Source organism: Agelaius tricolor, unplaced genomic scaffold, assembly GCF_023055355.1.
Source record: "Agelaius tricolor isolate 1412-34295 unplaced genomic scaffold, bAgeTri1.0.p SCAF_11, whole genome shotgun sequence".
NCBI classification, from domain to species: domain Eukaryota; kingdom Metazoa; phylum Chordata; class Aves; order Passeriformes; family Icteridae; genus Agelaius; species Agelaius tricolor.
Window position 1 is genome coordinate 30,954,124 of NW_027269271.1, and position 23,354 is coordinate 30,977,477.

The 23,354-nt window shown below is 48.2% G+C and overlaps 1 protein-coding gene across 4 annotated transcripts; it reads right to left on the bottom strand.

The window, feature by feature from the left end:
* Positions 1 to 580: 580 nt before the first annotated feature.
* Positions 581 to 22,504, bottom strand: ERICH3 (glutamate rich 3). Of its 4 annotated transcripts, none has more exons than XM_071436997.1 (15): positions 22,283 to 22,504; positions 19,271 to 19,364; positions 18,535 to 18,660; positions 17,839 to 17,910; positions 15,958 to 16,077; positions 15,233 to 15,310; positions 13,058 to 13,270; positions 12,291 to 12,465; positions 11,334 to 11,529; positions 9,105 to 9,457; positions 7,137 to 7,361; positions 5,328 to 5,795; positions 4,910 to 5,056; positions 2,919 to 4,139; positions 581 to 1,705 (listed from the first exon to the last, which is right to left on the bottom strand). In XM_071436997.1, exons 1-15 carry the CDS (start codon positions 22,300 to 22,302, stop codon positions 1,701 to 1,703), a joined length of 3,513 nt encoding a protein of 1,170 aa, XP_071293098.1. In that variant the 5' UTR covers positions 22,303 to 22,504; the 3' UTR covers positions 581 to 1,700. The 4 variants fall into 4 exon arrangements, with proteins under 4 accessions (XP_071293098.1, XP_071293099.1, XP_071293095.1 ...); XM_071436998.1 differs by having other exon boundaries at positions 2,919 to 4,142; positions 18,550 to 18,660; positions 22,283 to 22,500; XM_071436994.1 differs by having other exon boundaries at positions 2,919 to 4,142; positions 22,283 to 22,496.
* Between the last annotated feature and the right edge of the window lie 850 nt (positions 22,505 to 23,354).

Below are 23,354 nucleotides of genomic sequence, written 5' to 3' on the forward strand. Positions count from 1 at the left end.
TTTTCCAAACCTATACAATTATCCATTTCCATGGTTTTCCTTATTACCAAACTTCTGCCTGCTCAAGTGACAGAGACACTAATGTTTTGGAAGTCCACATATGTGTTCCTAACCACAGGATTCTTTCCCCCAACTGTTACAACCATACACGTAAGTGTCACTTATAAATATTTCAAGACTGTTAAATAATGATCTGTCAGCATTCCAGTTCCTTACAGTCACACTGCTCTGTTCATCAAGGCCTTCTCTGGTGTCCTGCTTCTCCTGCAGCCCCAGAGGGGCTCCCAGGGAATCTCTGCCAAGGCAAATCCCTGCATCCCTCTCTGTCTCTGCTCACCTGTCCCCCGGGACCTGCCGCCTCTGTGTCCGAATGCCCAGGTGTGGCCACACCTGCAGCCCTGAGCGTGAGCTTTAGAGGGTACCTGCACAAGGCAGCTTTAGTGGCACAAACACCCACCCCAACATCAGTCAGCCCACTGGCAACCAGAGGAAGACACTGAAGCTCAGGCCCTGCTGCACTGGCAGGGCTTATTCCTACAGTTAAACCCCTGGCATAAATTGAAGGAGCTGCACACACTGGTACAGGTATTTAATAGGCCTGAGTGAACACGTAGGCATGAGTATGGACAGAGAAAGCACAACCCTCTGAGACATGTGCAGACTAAACACACAAATGCAACCAGCTCTAGTACAGGAATGTCTCTAGGAGCAAACACACAGCAACCACTTGAACACGTTTGAGTTTCCAGTTCCATGTATATTGATCAGAAGTGACTCACAGCACCAATCTGCTCAAAATCCTGCTCATTTCAGCATCTTTTCCCTACTTGAAAATGCAGTTACAGTGCCCACTCTGTGGGGCTGGGTCTGCTGCACCCACCAAGCTTGGAGTGCCTACAGGCTGCTGCACACCCAGCCCCAGATGCCTGGCCCAAAAGGGTCCTGGGGCCCCAGTGTTGCCAGAGGTGCAGCAGAGCTGAGAAGAGCCTTGGGTAGCAGAGAAGGGCAGCCAGGCTGAGACAACTCTAAACTCACCACCCTCCTGGCAGCCTCAGCTGAGGCTCCACTGACTACTCCTGAGTGACTCCAGCAAAAGCAGAAGGCCCAGCTTTATGCATTTACAAATACCTGTTGGAATTGTTCTGATTTAAGAACTTTCAACAACATTTCCACGTGCTGAGAATGCCCTGAAGCGTGGCCAGCAGCAAGCCTGGATGCCCAAGGGGAGGGAAGCCCCCCACACGCTCCTGGCACAGGGGCACTGTGCATGCAGGAGGGGTCCCCTCCCCTGGCACGGGGTGGGAAAGATCCCAGGATAAAAGCCCTGCCTGCCTAGGGGAGGAGGGAAGTTCAGCCAGCCCAGTATTTCTCTGGTTTTCAAGAAAAACAAGGCAGACAGCTGTGGAACAATCCTTGTGATTACTGTCCTCATCCTTCCAAAGGAGTGCTGTTTCCCGGGCTGGAAGACGCAATCTTGTTTCGGTTGTCTGCTGCACGCTGAGGAGCTGCTCCAGTGAAACGTGACAGGTGGCTGCGCTACTCACAGGGTGAAGAGAGGAGCGACATCCCAGCCAGCACAAACCCACGGCCAGCTGAGTGCATGTGGCAGGACACGACACTGAGGGGCTGCAGGAAAAGCTCAGAGCAGAGTTTCTTCCCCATCCTCTTCTGAGGACATGATGAGTGGGTCTGGGTTAGCACTATCCTACAAAACAACAACCAAACGTCAGAGAAAACGTGCTGAACTCGGAGCTCCTGAGGTACTGCTGTGACATCTCCTACAAGGAGAGGCCGGATTCCAGGGAAGCCGAGTGCTCCCAGGGCTCACCCAATGCCCCAGAACTGCGACACGCTCCTGGAGGGGAGGGAGGGCGAAGGGGCTGTGAGAATTAGTGCCACAGCAAAGGGATTTATTTGCACGGGATTTGGGGAATAGGAAACAACGCAGAAGCCGCCACTCAAAAGGACTTATCATCCCTTGACCCAGCTACCATCAGCAGACATTTGAGGAACGGATAAGGAATGGGACGAGGTGGTGTATCCCGTCTGACAGGAATCATCAGCCTGGGCACTGCTGGGGCAGTGGCTGCCCTAGGCAGGACTCACCTGACGGGAACTGCGGCTCCTCTCGCCCCCGTCAGCGGCTGCCGGGACACCCGGGCTCCCTCCGACGGGACTGTCCTTCCTCTGCTCCCCGGCTGCAGCAGCGGCCCCCTCGCCCTCTCCCGTGTTTTCAGGGGCACTCGGCTGCTCGCCCGCGGCTTTCCCTCCTGCCCGCTCCATGCCCTGCTCCTGCCGCCCGTGCCTGCCCCGCGCCGGTCCCGTCCCCGTCCCCGTCCCTGCCGGCTGTGGCCGGGTGCCCGGGCACGGCCCCTCCACGGGCGCTCCTCTCCCCCTCGCTGCCACTCCCCCGTGCCCGGGGCCGCTCGGGGCGGTCTCTGCCCCGGGCTGTTCCCCCAGCGCCCCCGCTCCGAGCCCCTCTCGGCGCCCTGGGGGCCCGGGCGGCTCCGTGCCCGGCTCCCGCAGCCGGCCCTGGGCTCCGGCCGGCCCCGCTGCCCGTGCCTCGGCCCCCGCTGCCGCCTCCCGCTTCCCCGCAGCAGCCGCAGGTGCCCCGGCCGGCCCTTCCCTGCCCGTGGCCGACACCGGCCTTGGCCCTGCCCCGCTCTGCGGCCCCGGCGCTGCCCCCGTCACCCCCGGCTGTGCCATCGCCCCTGTGCCCAGCCCGCCCGCCCCGGGCACTGCCGGCCCCCCGGGCAGGGCTCCCGGCCCGGCCTGGCCGCCCAGCACAGCGATGGCCACCAGCCCCGGCTCCCCGGCCCGGCCCCCGCCCGGCCCCGCCGCCCCGGGACACCCCCCCATCCCTCTCCCTTGCCCACACCTCAGCCACCCCTCTGTCCCAGCTGCCGGCTCCTTCGAACCTGCTGCTCCATCTGTGGCCTCCTCTTCATCCCCCGAGCCCGCTCCGGCCGCCCCTGCAGACCCTCCCACCGCCTCTCCTTCGGGTTTTCCTTCCACTGCTCTCTCTGTCTCTGCTTTGCTGCCCTCAGATGGGTTTCCACTCCAAAGTGCTTCTGCTGCACCCTCCTCCTCCTGCACTGCCAGTGTCTCCTCCACCTGTGATAACCCTTCAGTGACAGGATCCCCCCGAGCACCCCCCAGAGCCCCCAGCCCAGGTGCCACTTCCAGTACAGGACCCTTGTCAGGCTCCACAGACTCTTCCAGCGTGTCCTCCACTCTCTGGAGAGCCTGAGCACTCTCAAGTGTTGCTGCATCTCCTGGGACAGCTTTCCCCATCTCCATCCACTCTTCCTCTGACACTTTCATCTGGGAAAACTGACTTGGCTTTACAAACCCTTCCCCTCCAGACATTGCTTCTCCTGTTTCCATACCCCCTAGTGCTTCCCAGAGAGCCCCAGGCTTCCCCAAAGCCTCCCCCCCTTCAGAAAAGTCTTCCTCAACAGCCTTTTCTCCTCCAGGGCCCACAGCTCTGGCATTCCCATCTGCTGCCACATCAGCATCCTCCCCAGCCTCCTCTCCCTCTGACACAGCACCCACTGTCGTGTCCTTCCCTGCAGACCCTCCCTGCCCCAGGGACTCCCCTGCCTCAGACACCGGCTCGCCCACCTCCTCCTCGGCTGGGGGCCCTACTGCTCCTTTGAGGCCTTCGTCTGCAGCCTCCTCCTCACTGGTGCCCCCAGCCCCCTCGTGCCCCTGGGGCACGGCTCTGTCTGCCTCCCACCCTGGCAGTGCCCCAGCTGGCCTCTCTGTCCCAGCTGCTGCCTTTCCCAGTGCCACCTCTCTGTCCATCCCCTCCACCAGCACCTCCTGCTCCCCAGGTGACCCCTCTGTGCCCAGCTCCACTGCCTCCGCCGTTCCCTTTCCTTTGGGCCGTTCCTGTGCCACGGTGCCCTCCTCAGGTGCGGATTCCTCCAGCGCAGCCCCCGTGCCGGCCTGGGGCAGTGCATTCCCTGCCCCTGCAGCTTTTCCTGCGGCCTCTCCGCTGCCAGCATCTCCCTCAGCAGCCCCGTCCTGCTCCGGGGCCTGTCCCGGCCCTGTGGCCTCCCCTGCTCGTGCCGCCTGTCCTGCTGCCTCCTGCACATCCCGGCTTCTCCTCCCTTCTGCCAGGAGCCTTCCATCTGCTGCTGTTGGGAGATAATCAAACATTGGTTTGCTCAGCACCCTGTCAGTGTTACATGCTTCACAAGGTTAGTGCTAAAGGTGCCATTTCTGCCCAGCCATGAGGCACATCAGCCTGGGCACCCGAAGAGAACTTGCTGTGCTGCTGCTCATCACATCCCTGCACTCTGACCATGATTTAATACTGCTGTTCTGGCATCTGGCATAAAGAATCTAACTAAAAAAGTTGATGCAGGGCCAGTCATGCTTGTCCTGCCTGCTCTGCCTCCCTCCCTACCTGCTTGGAGTTTGTGTGTGTGTGCAACACCTATAAGCTTGACAGTGACACCCAGAAAGTCAGAAATAGCTGACAAATTGTTCATGTGAAATATGCACAGAAAGGACAAAGAACATTCAGCTTCCTGTGGATTCTGTAATTGTACCAGGGAATAGGACAGGGTTAATTCCCGCCCCTGGGAACCAAGGCATTTCCCAAGGAGGCTGCACACTACCAGGAAGCACATGGTACCTCACTACATTCCTGCTTTCCACAGCTATTTTCTGACTCACAGTTTTTTCATGGCCTGGATTCTTCTCCTAGAACCCTTTAACGGCCAAAAAAGCATTACTTATACACGACTACAGATGCCAGCTAGTCATCACCTGATTTTTTACAAGTTAGGTAAGAAAAAAAGCACAAGGAGACTTTGATAGCCAAAGGAAAGGGAAAGGGCAAATACTTCCATTAAAAGACTTCAGGTAATCCTTGTCTCTGACTGACAGCCAATCTTACCTCCACTGGCACCATGCTCTGTATTTGCTGCATTCTTTTCTTCCTCATTGGCACACAAATCACCAGGCTCAGGGTCAGAATTCACAGGATGATCATTTCCAGTTGCTTTTGCTATTTTCTCCTGGACTGGTTTGCAGTCTTCAAAAACTATCACAAAGAAAACAGGAAGCAAGAAAGAGAAACCATTAAAGAGCAAAAGGGGAATAGAAGCCATTCAGCCAGCTCAGCTTTGAAATAGTTTAAAATTCGTTTTTGGACAAATCCTTGGACTTTAAACACTAGCAGAGAAACACTGAGCCACTGTTAGTGTTCTGAGTGGATACTGAGCCCACAGCAGCTCCCCATGCTGCAGCACGAATGAATGCAAGGCAAGTAGAGCAGCCAGGCATGCAGAGCTGTGCAGAGGGACTGTACTCACCACCTCCTTCCTCACACCAAGGAGCCTCTTCGTTGCCATCCTCCTTGCTCAATACCCTGCTTTCCCAAGGCACTGGAGGACATTCCTCCTCCTCATTCATGTTACTTTCTCCTGACCCAGTCTGTTTGAATTCCCCATTAACCTCAGGATCTTGATGCTGCATTGCCCTTATGTTTTCATGAAAAATTCCAGTATCTTCCCTTGCTGTTAGATCTTCTGGTTTTGTCTTTTCTGCTTCATCTATTCCTTTCTTTTCCAGTGCAGAATTCTCTTGATTTTCCTCCACTCTGAGCAGTTTCTTCTCCCCATTCTCATTTCCACAGTGTGCATGTGCTGCACTATCAGATGTACTTTTGATATTGCAGTCCTCTTTGCAATTCACATGGTCTGCTTTCATTTCAGCTTGAGAGTCAGTCTCAGTGCTGCACTGAGTGCTCATGGATGAGAGAGAGTCTGCAGGCCTCCTCTCTGAAAACAGCAAATTTTAATTTAGTATTTGTCACTAAACCTCTGCATTCACTGGGCACTCACAAAGGGACACAATCCCATCCAATAGCATTCTCTGAATTATACCATCTGAGGATATTGTGACAAAATTACAGTTAGTGTAAATAGAAGAACATTGCCCAGATGTATGAAGTATTAAAATTAAAGCCATTTAACATGGCGGGTTTTTTTCTGATAATAGAAATAAATCAAAGATTTATAGAGTAGTTCTATCAATCATATAGAAATACACCTCCAAATGCACCTCTAAATATGGCTCAGACAGGGTTTAGTACAGACTCTTGAGCTTCATTAGATAAAAGACTTCAACCACAGCAACAATCCCTCAGTGCCTTTCTGTTAACTCATTGAATATTAGAAAGATCTCCAAAACCATGTGTAAACCCTTCAGGTTGAACTGGAGATGAAGTTCACTGTTTCCTTGAAAAAAACAAACAGGCACCATCATATTAAATTCATAAATGGAAAATTTGAGGGGAAAAAAGGCCGTAATTCTTCATCTGACAGTGAGCTGAGCAGCAGAGCTGACTGCTGCACAGCCTTGCTGCTGTCCACTATCTACATGGCTTCAAGAAGAGATTGGTCTAACTCAAGACCAAAAAATCTAGTCAAGCAAAGAAAATAAAAGTGTCAGAACTATAATCCATGCAGAAGCGCATGTTCTGAAAAACATGTTGCACCAAGAGACCTTACAGCCCCGTTTAAAGATTCCCACTCTGAGTACTACTGCTCCATCATGGGAAACCCAAGCGGGTTCCTCTACAGACAGAATCACAGAATCACAGAATAAGCTGAGTTGGAAGGGGCCCACGAGGATCATCAAGTCCAACTCCCAGCCCTGCACAGCACCATCACCTTTCCCTTCAGACAGTCTAACTATCTCCAGATCTCTGGCACAGCCAAATAAATTAGGGCCATATTCAGGGCCCTTAAAGGCAGCAGTTTTATAACCCAGGGTGGCCTGTCAGGTCTCCTGGGACCCCTCAGAAGGTGTAGGGGTCACAGATTCCCACTGTGAGTGCCTGCTGGCAGGGAGGGTTGTGTCCTGCCAAGGTTCTGGGAGCCTGCCTGCTGCCTGCTCCATTTCCATCTCAGCACCTGAGCAGCTCAGCAAAGGCCCATCTCTCACTGCCAGGGGGCTGCCTGCACTTTAGTGGCACCATTAATAGCAGATAAAACAGCTGTCTTTTAGCATTTCAGTAGGAAGGGCATATGCAGACTCAACATACATACTGGACACATGCAAACTGTAAAACATGCGTCAGGTCAGCTTCTCCAAGCCTTGTTATGAACAAAACTAACCTGGTAGATCATCTTCAGAGTCCCTGTCATCAGAATATCTGCCACTTTTATCTTTCTCACCGTCAGAGGCCTGCAGTGCCTTCTGAGATGAGGTTTCACTCTCCTTTCCATAGTCTAAATTATGGTTTTTATCATTTGAGGATGACTTTGACATTCCATTCATTTGATCACCAGTCTGTCTCTCTTCATTAACTTCTTCATCTGCTTCAAAATCTTCATCATATTCTAAAATAGAAGAATTGCACTGTGAGACAGGAAACAGAATTCACAATTAAAAAAATTCTTTTTAAGCAGATAGAAACACTGAGCCAGTGTTAACATTCTGAGTTGATATTAATTAACATCATTAATCTCCTTTTGCCCTTGAATTTGCATAGTCTTTTTAAAGCCATGAGAGAATCTAAGACCACAGATAGGAATTATAAGAGCATATTATCATAAAACAGCATTGTGTTTTTCATAGAGTAGCAAAAATGTAGCAAAACTAAAGGTATGAGTAATTCATTAAAACAAAAATAAACAAAGTTACCAGCCATGGAAAGTGAAAATTTAGAGCTGGGAAAACTCAGAAATTAAATGTAAGAATCTCTTATAACAGGAGAAAAACTGGATGTGATGAAAAAAATTACAAGCAATTGAGAAAGCTGGAGAAAGGTAGTATATTATACTGCAAAGTACAATAAATGTATATTGACATGGCTAAATAGCAAAGAAGTGTCTTAGAAGCTCAATGAATTTAATGAACTCCAGCCAAAGGGCACTGCAGAGGCACTCTGTTATCACAGTGCTCTAACGTGCTCCTCCAGGACCCAGGGGAAAACCCAGTACAAACAAAGCCTGCACAGAATTACCACTCTTATATCCACGTTCTGGAATTCAGGCAGGCACCAGGCTGACATCTGGTAGATCACAGAGTCAGCTGAGCTGGAAGGGATCCACACGGACCCTTGAGTCCAGCTCCCGGCCCTTCACAGCACTCTGCTTGGCTCTGGAGGTGAAACCCTCTTCATGCAGATGCATTAGAGAAGGTCCCCTTCCCCCCAAGCTGTGCTCTGCACATCCCAGGCACAGCACAGGGATGCCGGGGATTCCCAGCTAAAATCCAGAGCTGCCCTGCTGCCGCGGGCTCCCTGCACACTGCACCATGCAGGCCAGCTGTGCTGCTGCCACGCCAGCTGGCCCTTGTGGCCAGCATTCCCCACTTGCAGATGTTATTGCTGCCCTCCTTTCCTTCCATCGGGGCTTTTAACGCATGGAAGTGACAGAACACCAAGGACAGAAATGAAGAGTTCCTGATGCAGAACCAGTCAGGCAAACAAACAATTACCAAGACAATGAGAACTAAGGGAATAAGGAGATTTATTTTTCTGTATTAAAAATCAATTGAGATTCCGATTGCAGTGTTGGCAGTGAGGTCTCTGTCAGAAGGGCAGTTCCTCCTGAAGGAAAAAGGCTTCGTTAATCCCAAACACACATCCGGAGGGACTAACGACTGTCAGATGAGTAGCAACACTGCAGAACTGTCAAAGCAAAAATAGGAATAGGAAGTAGGAATTAAAATCTCTCTGTGAATGTGATTGCCTCCAAAGAAGGTTATGATAAGGAGGAAGTAAAGGCAGAGACTGAGCTTGATGCCCCCTCCATAGCTGAGTACACCTTCCACTATCCCAGACCGCTCCAAGCCCCGTCTGACTTGGACTTTAATGCTTCCATGGATGGAGCAGGCACAGCTGCTTGGGGAACCTGAGTCATTGCCTCACCACCCTTCCTTACTCACTTTCTTGGCTCTTGCAAACCACCTCATCCTGTTGCATGGCTGAAAGGAGCCCCTCTAATTCTGTGGCCCAGATACAAACATCACCACATTTCTCATGCCCCGGTCAAAGCTGGCAGTCCACAATCCCAGACCTTCTCCAGAACCATCTCCTCCCATTTCTCATCCCCTGCTCATGTTTGGGAATACTATACCACTTTCACTGGCGGTTTCCTGAGTGGTGCCTTCAGTCTCCACAAAAGATTGGTCTTCCATTTCTTCTTCTTCTTCTCCTTCTTCTTCTTCTTCTTCTTCTTCTCCTTCTTCTTCTTCTTCGCTGCACTCCTCTTCAGAGTCGAGTGTTTCATCAATAGTTTCAATGCTTTCCTCTTGGCTGGGTATGGTGAGCGACACTGAGCCTTCAATGGATTTGGGCACCACGCTGCTGTCACAGGGCTCGCTGTGCGCGCAGTAAGGAGAACAGGAGCACATGTGCGGCCTCGTGTAGTACTTAATCTTCCTCTTGGGAGGGTATAGCTTTTTGTCCAGACCCATGGCAAGAAAGCACCTATAAAATAATGCAAATTGGGAAGTATCACATTTTTCTTCCTTTGAACAACAGAGGGCAGCAGACATAGCGAGTTCAGCTTGTTATTTGCAGGGACACCAAGCACCCATCTGCCTCTGCACTGCCACAATGGCTCGCAGGAGAAGCACCCTGAAATCCCTGAGAGCTCCCCCAACACAGATGCAGTTCTTCCTTGAAGGACAGTAATGCTGCCTACACTGACAGGCAACAACTGACATACAAACAGAACCAAAATTAATACAAGTGCCCATTAATTTGAAGCTGCACCGAGCATTGGCTGTGAAGACAGGACCACTGAGAAATGCAGACAAGCTCTGATGTGTTCTGGATCCAGATCCTGCTGTAACTCCCAGTAGTGTGATAGCTGAGGGTAAGACTGGGGGTTTCTGTATTTATCTGCTGGGTCTAAGAACTGTGGGGGAAGAAGAAGGTGCAAAGTTTGTAATTTTCTGTTTCTGTTCTGTTTACCTACTTAAAAGAAACCCAAACAGATGGAAAACAAAGCATTTTGAATGAGTTGTTGAGACTGCCTCTCTTGTATAAAATGGAGTGATATGCTCCCTCTCTCTCTCACAGTCAGGAGCTCTACAGAATTGCTGGTTCTTGGCCAGCAGAAAGGTCTCAGAGCAAGGCTTGCAGCATGGTACAGAAACCATTGCAGCATCACCTCGTTGTGAGCCAAAGCCTTGACCCACCAGGGAAAATCAACTGGGACTTTTACTGGGAACCAGAGTGGGCATTCAATGTATGTCATAGAGCAGAAAACAAACCCAAGTGCACTTGGCCTGAAGGGGTGTGAAAATAGTTGTCATTTATGGGGAAAATCAGGTTAATGGAGATGATTTTTAGTCATGAGATAAGGTCGGCTGGATTGATAAGAGGCAGGAAAAGAGAGATATCACTAAGAGGGAAAGGGGGACAGAAAGGGAGAGTAACTTAGGAATTAATTAATCCAGTTTTTGGATACTATATTAAATTCTGAAAATTCACTTCATATCTTTATAGAAATCACAAAAAGCTGAGATTGGGGCATTTCCTAAAATCTATAGCCACTATAGGCATTCTGAATTCAGATGCTTCTCACTCCTTTGAACATGCAATGAACATAAATCATGTTCGTTGTTAGACTGTGGTACAATAAACTAGCATTTTTTTCCTAGAACTCAGTCCTTGCCTGAAGGAACAGAGTACACCTCTGTGAAGAGTCTCTTGTTCCAACTGCTAGCTGCTCTTTAAAAAATTATTTATTAAAATAACACAGAAGATTTTAAATTATCCACATCTCCATAAGTTTATGTATGGCCTGAATTAACAATTACAGAAAAGGAAGATTTTATGAAAATTAAAGCCTCTTGGCAGAATCACAGCTGTTGGTCACAGCACTGACATTTGCCCAAGACCTTTCTGCACAGATTTGGTTTCTGAACCATAACAAATACTCAGTGCTGCCTTATTCTGAAGCTAGGACTATTACAACAGAATCTCACTTCAGAGGCAGAGATGTTTAAAAATCAATTATCACACAAAAGCCTCTGGAAAGCACAGCTAACTGAGCAGCATGCTCGGTATTTATTCCACAGCCACGCAGGTGGCACATGTAGCCCGCCCCAGAGCCACTGCCCCGTGCTCCAGCACAAGCAGTGTCCCCAATGTGCACACACCACGGGAACCGGCTGAGCCGGTGCCCTTGGATGGGAGACCCTGAGAGGTGACCCCCACCCTGCCCCTTCCACGGGGCACTGAGAAACAGAGCAGGCTCCACAGAGCTGCGTGGAGCCAGGGAGATGAAGGAAGAGAAACGAGTTAGACACTCTCTAAGCTAAGTCCTTGTGAGCAAAGTGCACTTTCCCCATACCTGTAGCAAGGAGGTGCTCCTGCCACATGGAGCACCCTGAAGTAGGTGTTTCTGCGTCGCAGCCGGCAAGGCCTCTTACTCTGAAAGCCTCTGTACTCACAGCAAGAGCTCAGCCTGTCAACCTGGAGCCCGTTGAGATAAAAGGTGAGGCTGAACGGGTAACCGAGGTACCTCTTAGAGATGAACTGGAAGGTATCTGCAATTACAGAAATAAAGGGTTCAAAGAAAAACATGGTGCTTCACTGTCAGCCTGTAGCAACTGCTGTATCTTAACTGCATCACCACAGTAGCCAGCCCTCTGTGGACAGGCACTGGCGTTCTCAGGTCTGTCCAACAGTTGGTTAAACTCGACCCCTCCACACACAGAGCCCTGGCTCTTGCCAGCCCCAGAATCCTAAGGTGGGACAGCTAGGACAAGTGTCACACTGTCAGTTTGGCCACTCACTGCTAGAGCAAGACAAAGACCAGAGTCTCCCAGCCATTTCCTATGTCCAGTTTTCCAGAACACAATTCATCTTTTACTGCTGTGATGAAATTGCACTCACACTTCCCAAAAAGAGATGGGAACCAGGCTCTCGCTATGTACCTTTCCTTCTGGAATAAGAAGCAACATTCACTAACCCATATTAGCAACTCAGATCACCCCCTTTTAAGGACAGTTTATTACTACAACTGCTCTATTAATCATATATCTCTAGAGATAATTAGCATAAGCCACAAGTATTTTGTTAAATCAATTCTCTAAATTCTTCTACCATCATTGCAAAAGTAATTGTAACCTCACTTTCAATCATGGGACAGTAGATCCAGGTTTAATGTGGAGGCAGATGGTATAAACATCCCTGGATGCATATATCTCGACCAAGCTGAGCTGTAATCATTCTGATGTCAGGGCAAAGCTTTAACAAAAAAACAATGTTGCCACAATCAATATGAACTCTCTGGCTCCATCCTTACCTCCTTCCAACAGGTCGCCTTTATAGACACAAATGTTTTCTGTTCCACAGTATTGTTGATAGACTTTGATTTCATCCTTGTGATCACGGAGTGACACATGCTTACTCTTTCCCAGGTAGATCATGGTGACCAGGGCGTTGCTGCATAATGGGGACTTGGGGAACCCATTGGTATTCTGCAGCAGAAAATGCACAGAAATGCCTTCAGCTCCCAGCTCCAACAAGGGGCAAAAACAAAGCTCACATCTGTGCAGCCCACACTTGAGACTTCCAGGCTTTTATAACAAAAGGTGAGCTGATTAAATGGGGAAGTGTTTGTAACATGCAGAGGGTGTGGGATACATTTCCAACTGAAAACCCAAATTTCAAGGACCAGGTTTAATGACCCATACCATCCCACCCAGTCCAGGGTTCCTACAACTTTATTTACAGGAGTTAAAACTGGCTGGAGACACTGTAACTGATGCAGTGTTCATAGACTCAAGACATTTCACAAATTCCTGAGATTCTGGTGCCAGAGACAGGATCGGACTGACTGAAGTGGCAGGCTTTGAATAACTGTTAATCTACATTGTTGTTCAGCACCTTTTTTCTCCCCAACTGATGAAAAACACCAAATGTTTTAGTTTACAGGGACATGCATAGCAATTATATATTTTAATAGTTATACATTTTCTTTATGCAAACTAGGTATGCGCATCTTTCAGCATCAAGCGAACACACCAGCGAGGAATGCAATACACCTGTACGTGGACAGAGACTACTCACATTGATCAAAAACTGCTCATTGAATCCAGTGGTGGGATGAAACCATCTCTCCACGGGCAGCCCACGCCTGATTCCAGGGATACACCTGTCCCCCACGTGCGGGCGGGGCGGTGGCACCGGCGCCACACGACGGCGACGCTTGGCGGGCCGGTACGGTGACGCACCAGACATGTAATCCATTGGATTCCTAAACTGTAGCTCACTGCTCTGCCCCTGGAAAAACATTTTAGTGACATGACACAGCTTCTGCAAAACCAGATCCCGAGCAAATGGAACTGGCCATGGTCTGACTTCTTGGTAGACCGAGCAACAGGCATCCTTCTGAAACAGCTCCTGACTCAGGGCCTGAAATTTTGCTCATGAAAATATTTCTGTGCTAAACCACTTTCTTTTAATTTGCAGGGCAACATTCATATTGCTTGAAAATGTCACCTTCAGAGATACAGACAGCACTGCACACCAAGCCCTGGCTCCAGCGCCACCAAGATCTCATCTCAGACAGAACCCTGCACAGCCCTGCAGCACTGCTGCTCCCTTCCAGCTGGACAGCACATCCCCAGAGCAGCCAGCCGTCCAACAGAAACATCACTTGGCATCAGTTATACAAGATGTGCTTCAAAATGCTGCTTCCTCATCTGAATAGAGATTCAGTCCTCTTGCAGAATGAAATGGACCACAGCCCATAAGAGCAAGACATTACTAGGGAACAAGTTCTGTAAACGCTGCATGCTGTGGCTCGGAGTTCTGCATCATGTTCTCAGAACTTGCATCTGATTTAGTGCTCACAACTGTTTTGTCAGTTGTGAGCACTAAAGAAACCATTAAATCACCCATAATTTGAGTAGACGTAAACAGGACCAACCAGCAAATTCTTGAAGAATCATGACCATGCTGATACACAGCAAACACAGATCAGAAGGGAGCTATTTACACAGTGTCTACCAGCCAGTGGTAGCAGATCACAGTCCCACTCCAAAGCCCTCTCACCCCATGGAATGCATACCACAAAACCAATTACATTATGTTTTTCTAGAACAGAAGACAAGTCCAAATATCTCTTGAAAGTAACTGCAAATATATCAAAACCATGTTTGACTCTCATTCTCTAAGCCCACTAGTGTGATTTAGTAGAAGGAATCATCAAAACAAAGGAATTTTTTGCTACTTTGCAGCTCCTTTGTAGGTGATGATGAAAACTTGTAGGACTTGCAACTGAAAATATTCCAAAGTTCCTAGAGTCAACCAGGTGCTGTCTCTCTTTCTACATAAGAGAAAATCTACATAGAGGGAGAAAATTTTGTATGCAGAAAGATTTTATACTATAAAAGGTAAGTTACCACATTTTTCCTCACTGTGATCAAGAACTGGGCATTAAACCAGTAAGACAGTGTCTTGAAAATTGAGGGGAAGTGAAAAAGGACAGTTTAAATAAAAGTTGATGCCATTTGAAAGGGATATTCTCTGTCATGTACAGTTCTGGGAACCACAGTATTTAAACAATATTACAAAACTGTCCCTAAAGTGGGACAGTTTATTTTCAGAATGAAGTACAGCCTCACCCCACAGGCAAATTGCTGATAATGTTCCAGTGCATGGCACTTCTGTTTGGAAGCCTTTGATACAGACCCTGCTGCAGCCCCGCCAAGAAGGGGCTGGAGGCGAGGGGGCTGCTGTACATTTCCTGGAACTGTATTTGGTCACAAGGAACTCTACAAAAGGAGAAAGAAAACAATGACAAAATCTCAGTGTATAGCTTCCAGTGCAGAGCAGTGCCACAAAGAAAAACAATAGCACCGATGGAGATATCTGGAAGTGGTGAGTGATTACAGGTACCTAGAGGACATGACATTTTCTAGTCTGCCTCCAAAGAGCCAGACCCCTTTAGGCACCTCTAACTGACCATTCAAAACAACTCTTGGCCATAAATACAAGATTTGCTACTATCTCCTCACTATGCAGTCTTGTAGCAAACACAATGAACTCACAGAAACTGTAGCAGTGTGCTATGGACTTCAGCACATGGACCCAGGGAGAATGCACAACATAAATGTACCATTTTTGTTCAATTTTCAGCTTTTTCTGACTGTTTTATTGCATGTTTTCCTTGTATACCCTTCAGAATACCAAGTTAAAATGTTAACATCCAACAGCACTGTTTAACTGAGGTTAACTCACCACCTTAGAGAAGGGAGGCTCCTTGGCTCGGTAATAATAACGTCCATCACCATAATCAAGTCTAAGTCTGGGTCCCCTCTATATGAAAAAAAGGTCATTCAGGACTCAAAAGTTTATCTTCAATCTGCATCAATTATCATTATTGATATAGAGAACCAGTTGAAACTGACCTAGATATTTGACCTTTGACTTCAGGCTTTAGTACTATTATATTTCAAGTATATTTTCATTATATTAACACTCCTTCTTTGCTGTTCACAAAGAGCAAAAGTCAGAGCTCCTAGACACAGCCTTCTGAAATGGGCTTCAGTCTGATTTCGTTCCTTCAACTCTGTTTTCTAAAAGACCTTTTTCCCACCTTTTTCAGGGCTTTACAACATGCGTAACCTTGTCTGCAGCCCCCGTGTCCACTGACAATGCTCAACACACTGATACTGGCCTGCCTGAGGTCATGAGGCAGCTAAAAGGGAAAGACTGAAGCAGATTTATCAGACAGCAAAGGTTTTTTGTGTTTTTTTCTAGGTTCTGATGTGCCATTCCTGCAACACTAGCTTCTAGAGATTCCTTAACACAACCCAGCAAGCAGGAAATGAGCCTCAAGTGATGAAGGATGTGGCCCTAATCCGGAATGACCCAGGCAGTGAATGCTTTGTTCTGAGGTCCGTGGGCACGCTTTCAGCTGTCAGTGCTTCCATGGCAGCCATGGAGAAGCTGATGAGACTCACCCGTTGTGAGCGCCCAGTTCGCTCTCCGGACACCAAGGGACAGAGCGCGTGGTGGCTCCTGGGGGCCACGGGGGGGTGTGGGGAGTACATGTGGGACACTTCTCCCATCAGCCGCTCCATCTGAAAGAAAGGCAATTTATGTCTCTGAGGCACTGAAACCAAAACCAGTCATGTCTGTCTCATTGCATCTGTCCTTCACTGGACAGCTGTGACAATCAGCTGGCCTGGACCCGATGGAGCAGCTGGTTAAGGAAAGAAAGAAAATCATGGGAGAATGTGAGGGACAAGAAAAAGACTTTTCCCCACCTCTGATTCATTTTCCTGCAGCTCTCTCTAGCTGCTGACCCACTAGATTCAATTCATGTCTGTTTCTGTGTATCTCACAATTCTTGGTTTGTTTGAAGGTCTCTTTCTTTTTTAAATTTGAGCGCACCTGCCACTTTCCTGCGGTGACTGCAGCCTCTCCCCACCTTCTCATCTCACCAACCCAGTGCTGGGATGGCTGCCCCACTGCAAACAGACAGCTCTGTCTCTCACCCTCCCTTGCTCAGCCATCTGCCTTTCTCCTTTCTCTTCAGATGAGCGACTCAGATGAATTCACTGAACAGATGAGGTGAGAATTAAATTACACCACTGGTTCCAGCCGGGCCCCTGCATCCCAGCATGGCAGCACAGCACACACAGATCAAGTGTCTGCAGGTGTCTTTCTGAAGGAAGCAGTTCTGGTTTACGTTCCAAAATTATTCAAGCCCAGGATCCCTTAACAGGGTGTCTGAATCACTGCTCCCATGGGGTGACTCCCTACCACAGGAGTTCCATCAGCAAATTACACCTTCGCAATTTCCATAGTGACCAGTGTCTTTCAGGAAAATCTCCTCCTCTCTTTACCCCATGATTTCCTTCTAGATGTATTATTTACAGTTTAACACACCTGACATTGTTTACCAGCTGCTCAATGAAGCAGCCACCTTCTCAAGGCACTCTTCTCAAAGCACTCAGGTTCCTAATACAGAAATAAAATTCTGAGCATGTTTCTGCCAAAATGAGGATGACTTTTCCCATATGAATTCAGGTGATTGCATAGGGAGAAGAACCATTGACTTCCATGGGATTTCCATGACTATAACTAGAGAATCAAGTTCAACCTACATGACAGCTAAATGAAGACTCCTAAAACCTCTTTGATTTCTCATATGCTAGTTCTGCCCAAATCCTGTGGAGAGGCAAACAACCAAACACGTGAGCTCAGTGCTCATCAGCAGTCAAAAGCAGAGAGGTCTAGAATTACTGGGAGGAGAACGTATCTTGAATTATTCATTCTGGTATGGTTCCCCATTTCAAAACAGAAACAGTAGAATGAGAAAAGGTAAAAAAAACCAGCAACGGTAATGAGAAGCCTGGAGTGGTTCACATAAGAAAAATTCAGACTGAGCACCTTCAGCTTGGAAAACTGAGAAGGAATGTGAAGAACATATGTAAAACCACAGATGCCTTGGAAAAAGAGATCATTTAATAACTTTTGTCATACCAAGAACAATGGAGCATCAAACACACATATCAGATACATTTATTACTATGCAGAAGTGCAAGGAGATACCATTTCATGCAATTCATTATTAAATCACCCAACCAAGAGCACTGCAGAAGTAGAAGAATAACTAGATTCAGAAGGAATTAAATGCATAAATGGAAGCTCCTGAACTTCTGGACAAAGGACAAAGGAGATGTAACTGGGGCAGGATCATCCTCTACTTGCCTGTTTCTTGTACTTTTCCACATCAGAGACAGAGCACTTGTCTCAATGAACCACTGGTCAGGCCCACGGTTACTACTAAACACAGGCAAAACTGCCAAGTCCCATCAGCAGTGCTGAAGCCTTACCTTGGCTGGCTGCATCATCTCTTTCCTTGCAGAACAATCAAGTCTCCTGTTCTTCCCCAGCTGATGATGATGCTATCAATACAAGAGGAAGAGAAATCCCATTACTGGCCATCATGAGATGTCAGTGTGTGCAAGAACTCTTGCTTCTGTCCTGCTTGTCCCATGCCTTCTCTCTGGCCATTACTCTCATTGAGCCCTGTAATAAAACTACTGTGTATTGAATCTATTTGCATTTCACCTGCATATATTCACACAGCCAAGGGAACAACTGAGCACTGGTAAAGTTGGTAAAGTTGTAGGAACCAACTCCATTCCTGATATCCCATAGGAATGTGCCCAGATTTTGCACTCAGACAGCATATATGTAAATACGTTCAAACTAGTTTGTTTTTATCAGATTTTTTTTAAGCAAACTAGCCCTGTGAATATCATCTCATAATCTGAGAGCTGTCAAAAAGCAATAAGGAAGCCAGGACAGTGCCTGCTCTCACAGTAGCATGGTTTGACAATGAGAGGCCCATGGAGGTTTCATGTGGGGAACCTCAAGCACAAAGTCTGTCCTTTTTCCCAGCAGGAAAGAGCCTTCCAGGGGAGCATGAGGGCACACATGGCAAACAGTCCAGCACAAGTTAGCAGCCCCTGGCTGTCAGTGAGGAAACACCTGAGAAGGCCCACACATCCTCACTAAGGGCACACCTCAATGTCGAGGACCTTATGATATATGGCATCAGCCAAGCACTCCTGGACGTGTCTCTGGTGGTCCCTCCTTATGGCATTGAGCCGGTATTCCTTCTCCGGTATTATTCTTCCGCTCCTTGAGATCTGCCATACACAAATACAATGTTACTGAAAAGGAGAAGAGGAAATAAAATATGTTTTGAAACAATACAATTTCCCAGAGGACCACTTCCTCCTCCTGGTTTGTTTCTACCTCTGCCCCTGCCATGGTGTGGAACTCACCTTACAGCACTGTATTATCTTTGACCCCATGAACTCCACCAGCCAAATGGAAGGGGCAGCAGCCACATTTCTAATAGCCTAGGGCTCAGCCTTACCCTTCACAGGCCACTGCCCAAAGGGGTGGAAAGGATTAAACACTTGCTGCCCTACTGCACCTGTCTGTGCAAAAGAGTCACACCTAGGAGGGCACCAGTTTTTTCAACAAAATGTTCAGCATATTCACCTCTACAAAATCCTTCAGTTTTCCATTAAACACTTCTGAAAAATAACACTGAAGCTATTTAAACAAGTCAAAGGTGCTTACATTTCACAGTGTAAAAACCATGAGTGAACCAATATGATGCTGTATATCTACAAACTGAAACACTTTGCAGAGGGAAACTCAAATGAGCAAAAGGAAATATGGGGGGAGAAAAAAGCATAAAAACATTTTGAATTGAATATAGAATTGAGGAAAACTTTTCAGTCTCACCAGTCCTGATTTCTGAAGATGTCGTCTTATCCTGGCATTGCTGAAATATCCAACCAGGTGTTTGTCTGTAAGACTGTTATAGGTTTCAAGAATACTGCAATAAAAAATGGAGATGTTTATAATCCCCTTGACTGACAAATTATTACAGTCTACATTAAACAGAGCTACCCAACAGTTTGCTAAATGCTGCCTTAGTAAATCATCCTGGATTTGGTCAGGTAAATGCCCATCAGATCATGTAAAAGCAATATCTTGTGGCCTCCTGGAAATCCGTATCAGAAGCACGTGACTTGTAGCTCAGGCCAAGAGCTGAGTGTGGGACTGCCAGGCCAGCCCTGCCAGCTGCTCCACCAGCAGCTCCCAGAGCAGCTCCCGGGGATGAGCCCTGACCATGGGCAGGGCAGTGTGTGCTGGAGCTGGAGTCCAGCTGCATTGACACAGCTCCCCAGCCGCTCTGCCAGGGGCACAGCTGGTGGCAGGGACACCTTCCACTACCCCAGGCTGCTCAAGCTCCATCCAGCCTGACCTGAGCACTGCCAGGGATGGGGCAGCCACAGCTTCTCTGGGCAACCTGTGCCAGGGCCTCGCTACCATCATCACAGTAACCAAAGATCAAAGTTCCAAAAAACTGAACCTCAGATGTGAAAGCTGAACACAAAAACTGAAGTATTCATAATTAGCAGTTATATTTTTCACTTAGCACAACCATATCTTACTTCACCCTCTGGAAAACAGGACAAATAGAGAAGTCAGTGACATTAGGATGCAGTTGGTAATACTCAAAATCCTTTCACATTTGTACAGTTTGCACACTCAGGTACATGTCACATAATATGTTCAGCCTGATCTCTGGGCTCTCTGGGCTCAAGTTACACAAGAGACTGAACTCTTTTGTTTTCTTTGGCTGTAGATTTAAATGCACTGTGCCTCTATTACATCCTTTTCAGCTGGATAACTCAGTTATATGTCTATTGCTAGACTGATCTGCCACACACAAAAGCATATTCAAGGAAAGAAAGGAGAAATGTTTTGAAGTAAAGAGATCATGGATTTACAGGAATTTTACATGAGGTTTCACAGCAGAAATAATAACCTCAAAGGTAGCTGCCAACAATAAACTAAACTTTAAACAAACAATATAGGTTACCCTTTTATGCCTGTTGGTTAAATATTGGTATTTATAGCAACTGTTCTATGTTACCTTTTTAATCCAGAGTTTGCATTTGAAACCACCAGATTCTACCAATTTTGCTAAGTATTCATTTATGGTATCACGTGGCAACTGCATGTTGAGGCAAAGGAGAAACTCAATCCAACTCCTTTTAATTTACTTCCTTCCACCTAAGACATCCTTGACCACATAGCTAGTTAAAATGCAGCTCCCATCTGAACACAGTGATGTGGCAATTATTGTTTCACCAAAGTCTCAGAACATGTATTTTCTCACTTAAATTATGAACAGGCTGGTCTTCAAATATATTGAATTAAATTCAGAGTTCAAAAGGGTATTAGAGGAAATAAGGAATTGTGTTGGGCCTGAACCAACATCCATGAAATCCTTGTAAAGAATGCAAGCAGGCCCACTGGGGTCTGGCTGTGCCACGAGCTCCAGCCCTGGAACCTCCTGCAGCCACAAATGCTGGCATGGACCAGTGCCTGGGGATGGCCAGGAACACTCCAGGAAAGCAACCACTGCTTCCATTTAGCCTGCTCCTGGCATCAACAAAAGGACAAGAGAAGCTCTTGTCTGAGCTGTCTAGTTCAAGGTTCCAGTATTAAAGAACCACACACAAAAGTCACCTTTAAAACCTCTGCAACAGGCAGAAGTGCAGAACTGACAAAATCCATGTTCGGAAAAAACACAGCAAAGAGAAAGCACCAGCCTCAGACAGCTCTATACAGCCTGTGTGTCACAGTAATCACATCCCTTTTCTGGGTATTCCTGGGACTCCTTTATCTCTGCCCATTTATCCTGTTCATTCTTCTCTCTAAAAGTGCTGGTGTTTTATTAGAACAGCAGACAATTTTCCTGGCACAGAACCTAAACTGACTGATCTGTAGATTCCTGGAGTATGTCTAAAGCTCTTCCCAAGATGAGTGTCATGTTTGTTTCTCTGGCATCACAGCCAGTGACAACATGTCACTCTTAGGTCAGTAATTTTATATTTGAGGTTATTTAGAATTCTATGATGCTATGATCATCGACACCATTATTTATTGACAGTATATTTGTTCTCAGCTGGCAGCTTACCCAAAGCCCTACACTCAGAGCCAGAGCTGTGTACCACAGTAAATTTTAAGACCGCTCTCACTCATTTGGAAGGATATCAAGACAAAGCCACAGCAGGCATCCTATGTGTTTTGTAAAGCAAACCTTCACAGTTAGTATTTCACAGTGCAATTAAATCGGAGATCACCAAATAAATGATGTAAGAGAGCACCAAAGCTTCAGTTATTAATTGGCAGAGTCACAGGGCAGCATGGTGCCTGTGCTCTCCCTGGCACCCGTCTGCCATCCACCCCCCCAGAGGAAGTTTTAAGCCTCACAACCACGCACGGAATTGGGAGCCAAAGGAGTGTTCTGCTACTGATTTCTTGTGTGGCCCAGGAGCAAGTTCTACCGCTGCTTGCTTACTCAGATCATCGCCCACTATACCAGATGTGCCAAATTCTGTCACAGAGACCTGCAGAGATTCTCTGTTCCTCGCTGTTTGTCTGTGACATCAGCTCGGAAGTCCGGATGCTCTGAGCTCAACACCTGCAGGTCCGAAGGCAGGTAACTAGGGCCTCACCTGCAGCCAGCAGCCCATTCCCCACGGCTCCATCCCCCTGCGCAGAGGAAGGCCTTACCCAAGGGGAGCCCCGGGCTCTGTCCAGGCAGGTCGGGCACCCCCGGCCCCGCTCTCTCCCCAGCGGGCTGCAGGGCGGCGCCGCCCGTGGCCCCGAGCCCGTCACCGTTCCCGCAGCGCCGAAAGGCCGGCACGGACCGGCCCCGGCCCCGGCCCCACTCACCGGGGCTGCGGGGCGCTCATGGCAGCGGCGGCGGCGGCGACAGCGCTGCCCCGGCACCGGCGCGTCCCGAGCGTAGCCAGGAGACGGAGGGAGGGACGGAGGGAGGGACGGAGGGAGGGACGGAGGGAGGGACGGAGGGATGCAGAGACGGGAGAAAGGGAGGGAGAGACACGCAAGAGGGAGGGAGAAACGGGAGGGGGTCGGTGCTCCGCCCGCAGCCCCAGAATCACAGAACCCCAGAATTGTCGGGGTTGGAAGGGACCTCTGGAGAATCCAAGTCCAATCCCCTGCCAAGGCAGGGTCACCTGGAACAGGTGACACAGGAACGCATACAAGTGGGTCTGGAATGTCTCCAGAGAGGGAAGCTCCACACCCTCCCCAGGCCGCTCTTTCAGAGCTCTGCCACCCTCCATGGAGATCTCTTCCTCACACTGAGATAGAACTTGTTGTGCTTTAGGTCTTGGCCATTGCTCCTCATCGTGGCGCTGGGCACCACTGAACAGAGCCTGGCACCATTCTGTGACACCCCTTGGAAATGTTTGTATGGATTGGTGAGATCCTCTCTCAGCTGTCTCTTTTCCACACTAAGCACGCCCACCTTGGGCAGTCTCTCAGCGTTAGAAAGATGCTTCAGATGCAACGCGCCTCAGCATCTCTGCGACCCTCTGCTGGACCCTCCCCAGCAGCTTCTTGTCTTTCTGGTACTGAGGAGCCTGAACTGGCCACAAGACTCCAGCTGGGTGGGGCTGGCGTGGGGCTGCGGGACTGGGAGGGGAGGGGAAGGAAAAAGAAAAAACAGAAATGAAAGATGGAAAAAGAAAAAGAATAAAGGAAAAGGAAAAAAGGGGAGGGGGGCGGGGTGGGAGTATAAGAAGAAAAGAAGAAAAGTTACAAATAGAAGTATGGAGAAGGCATTTTCATACAACACAGATCCAGGAACTTAAAAATATATCATGAGGTGACAGGATGCACTTCCAATATCAATCCTGATTTCCATCTCTCAATCCAGATGACAGGAAGCACCAAAGTGTGCATTGGCAACAGACACACAATTTACTGAAATAAAGGAGAC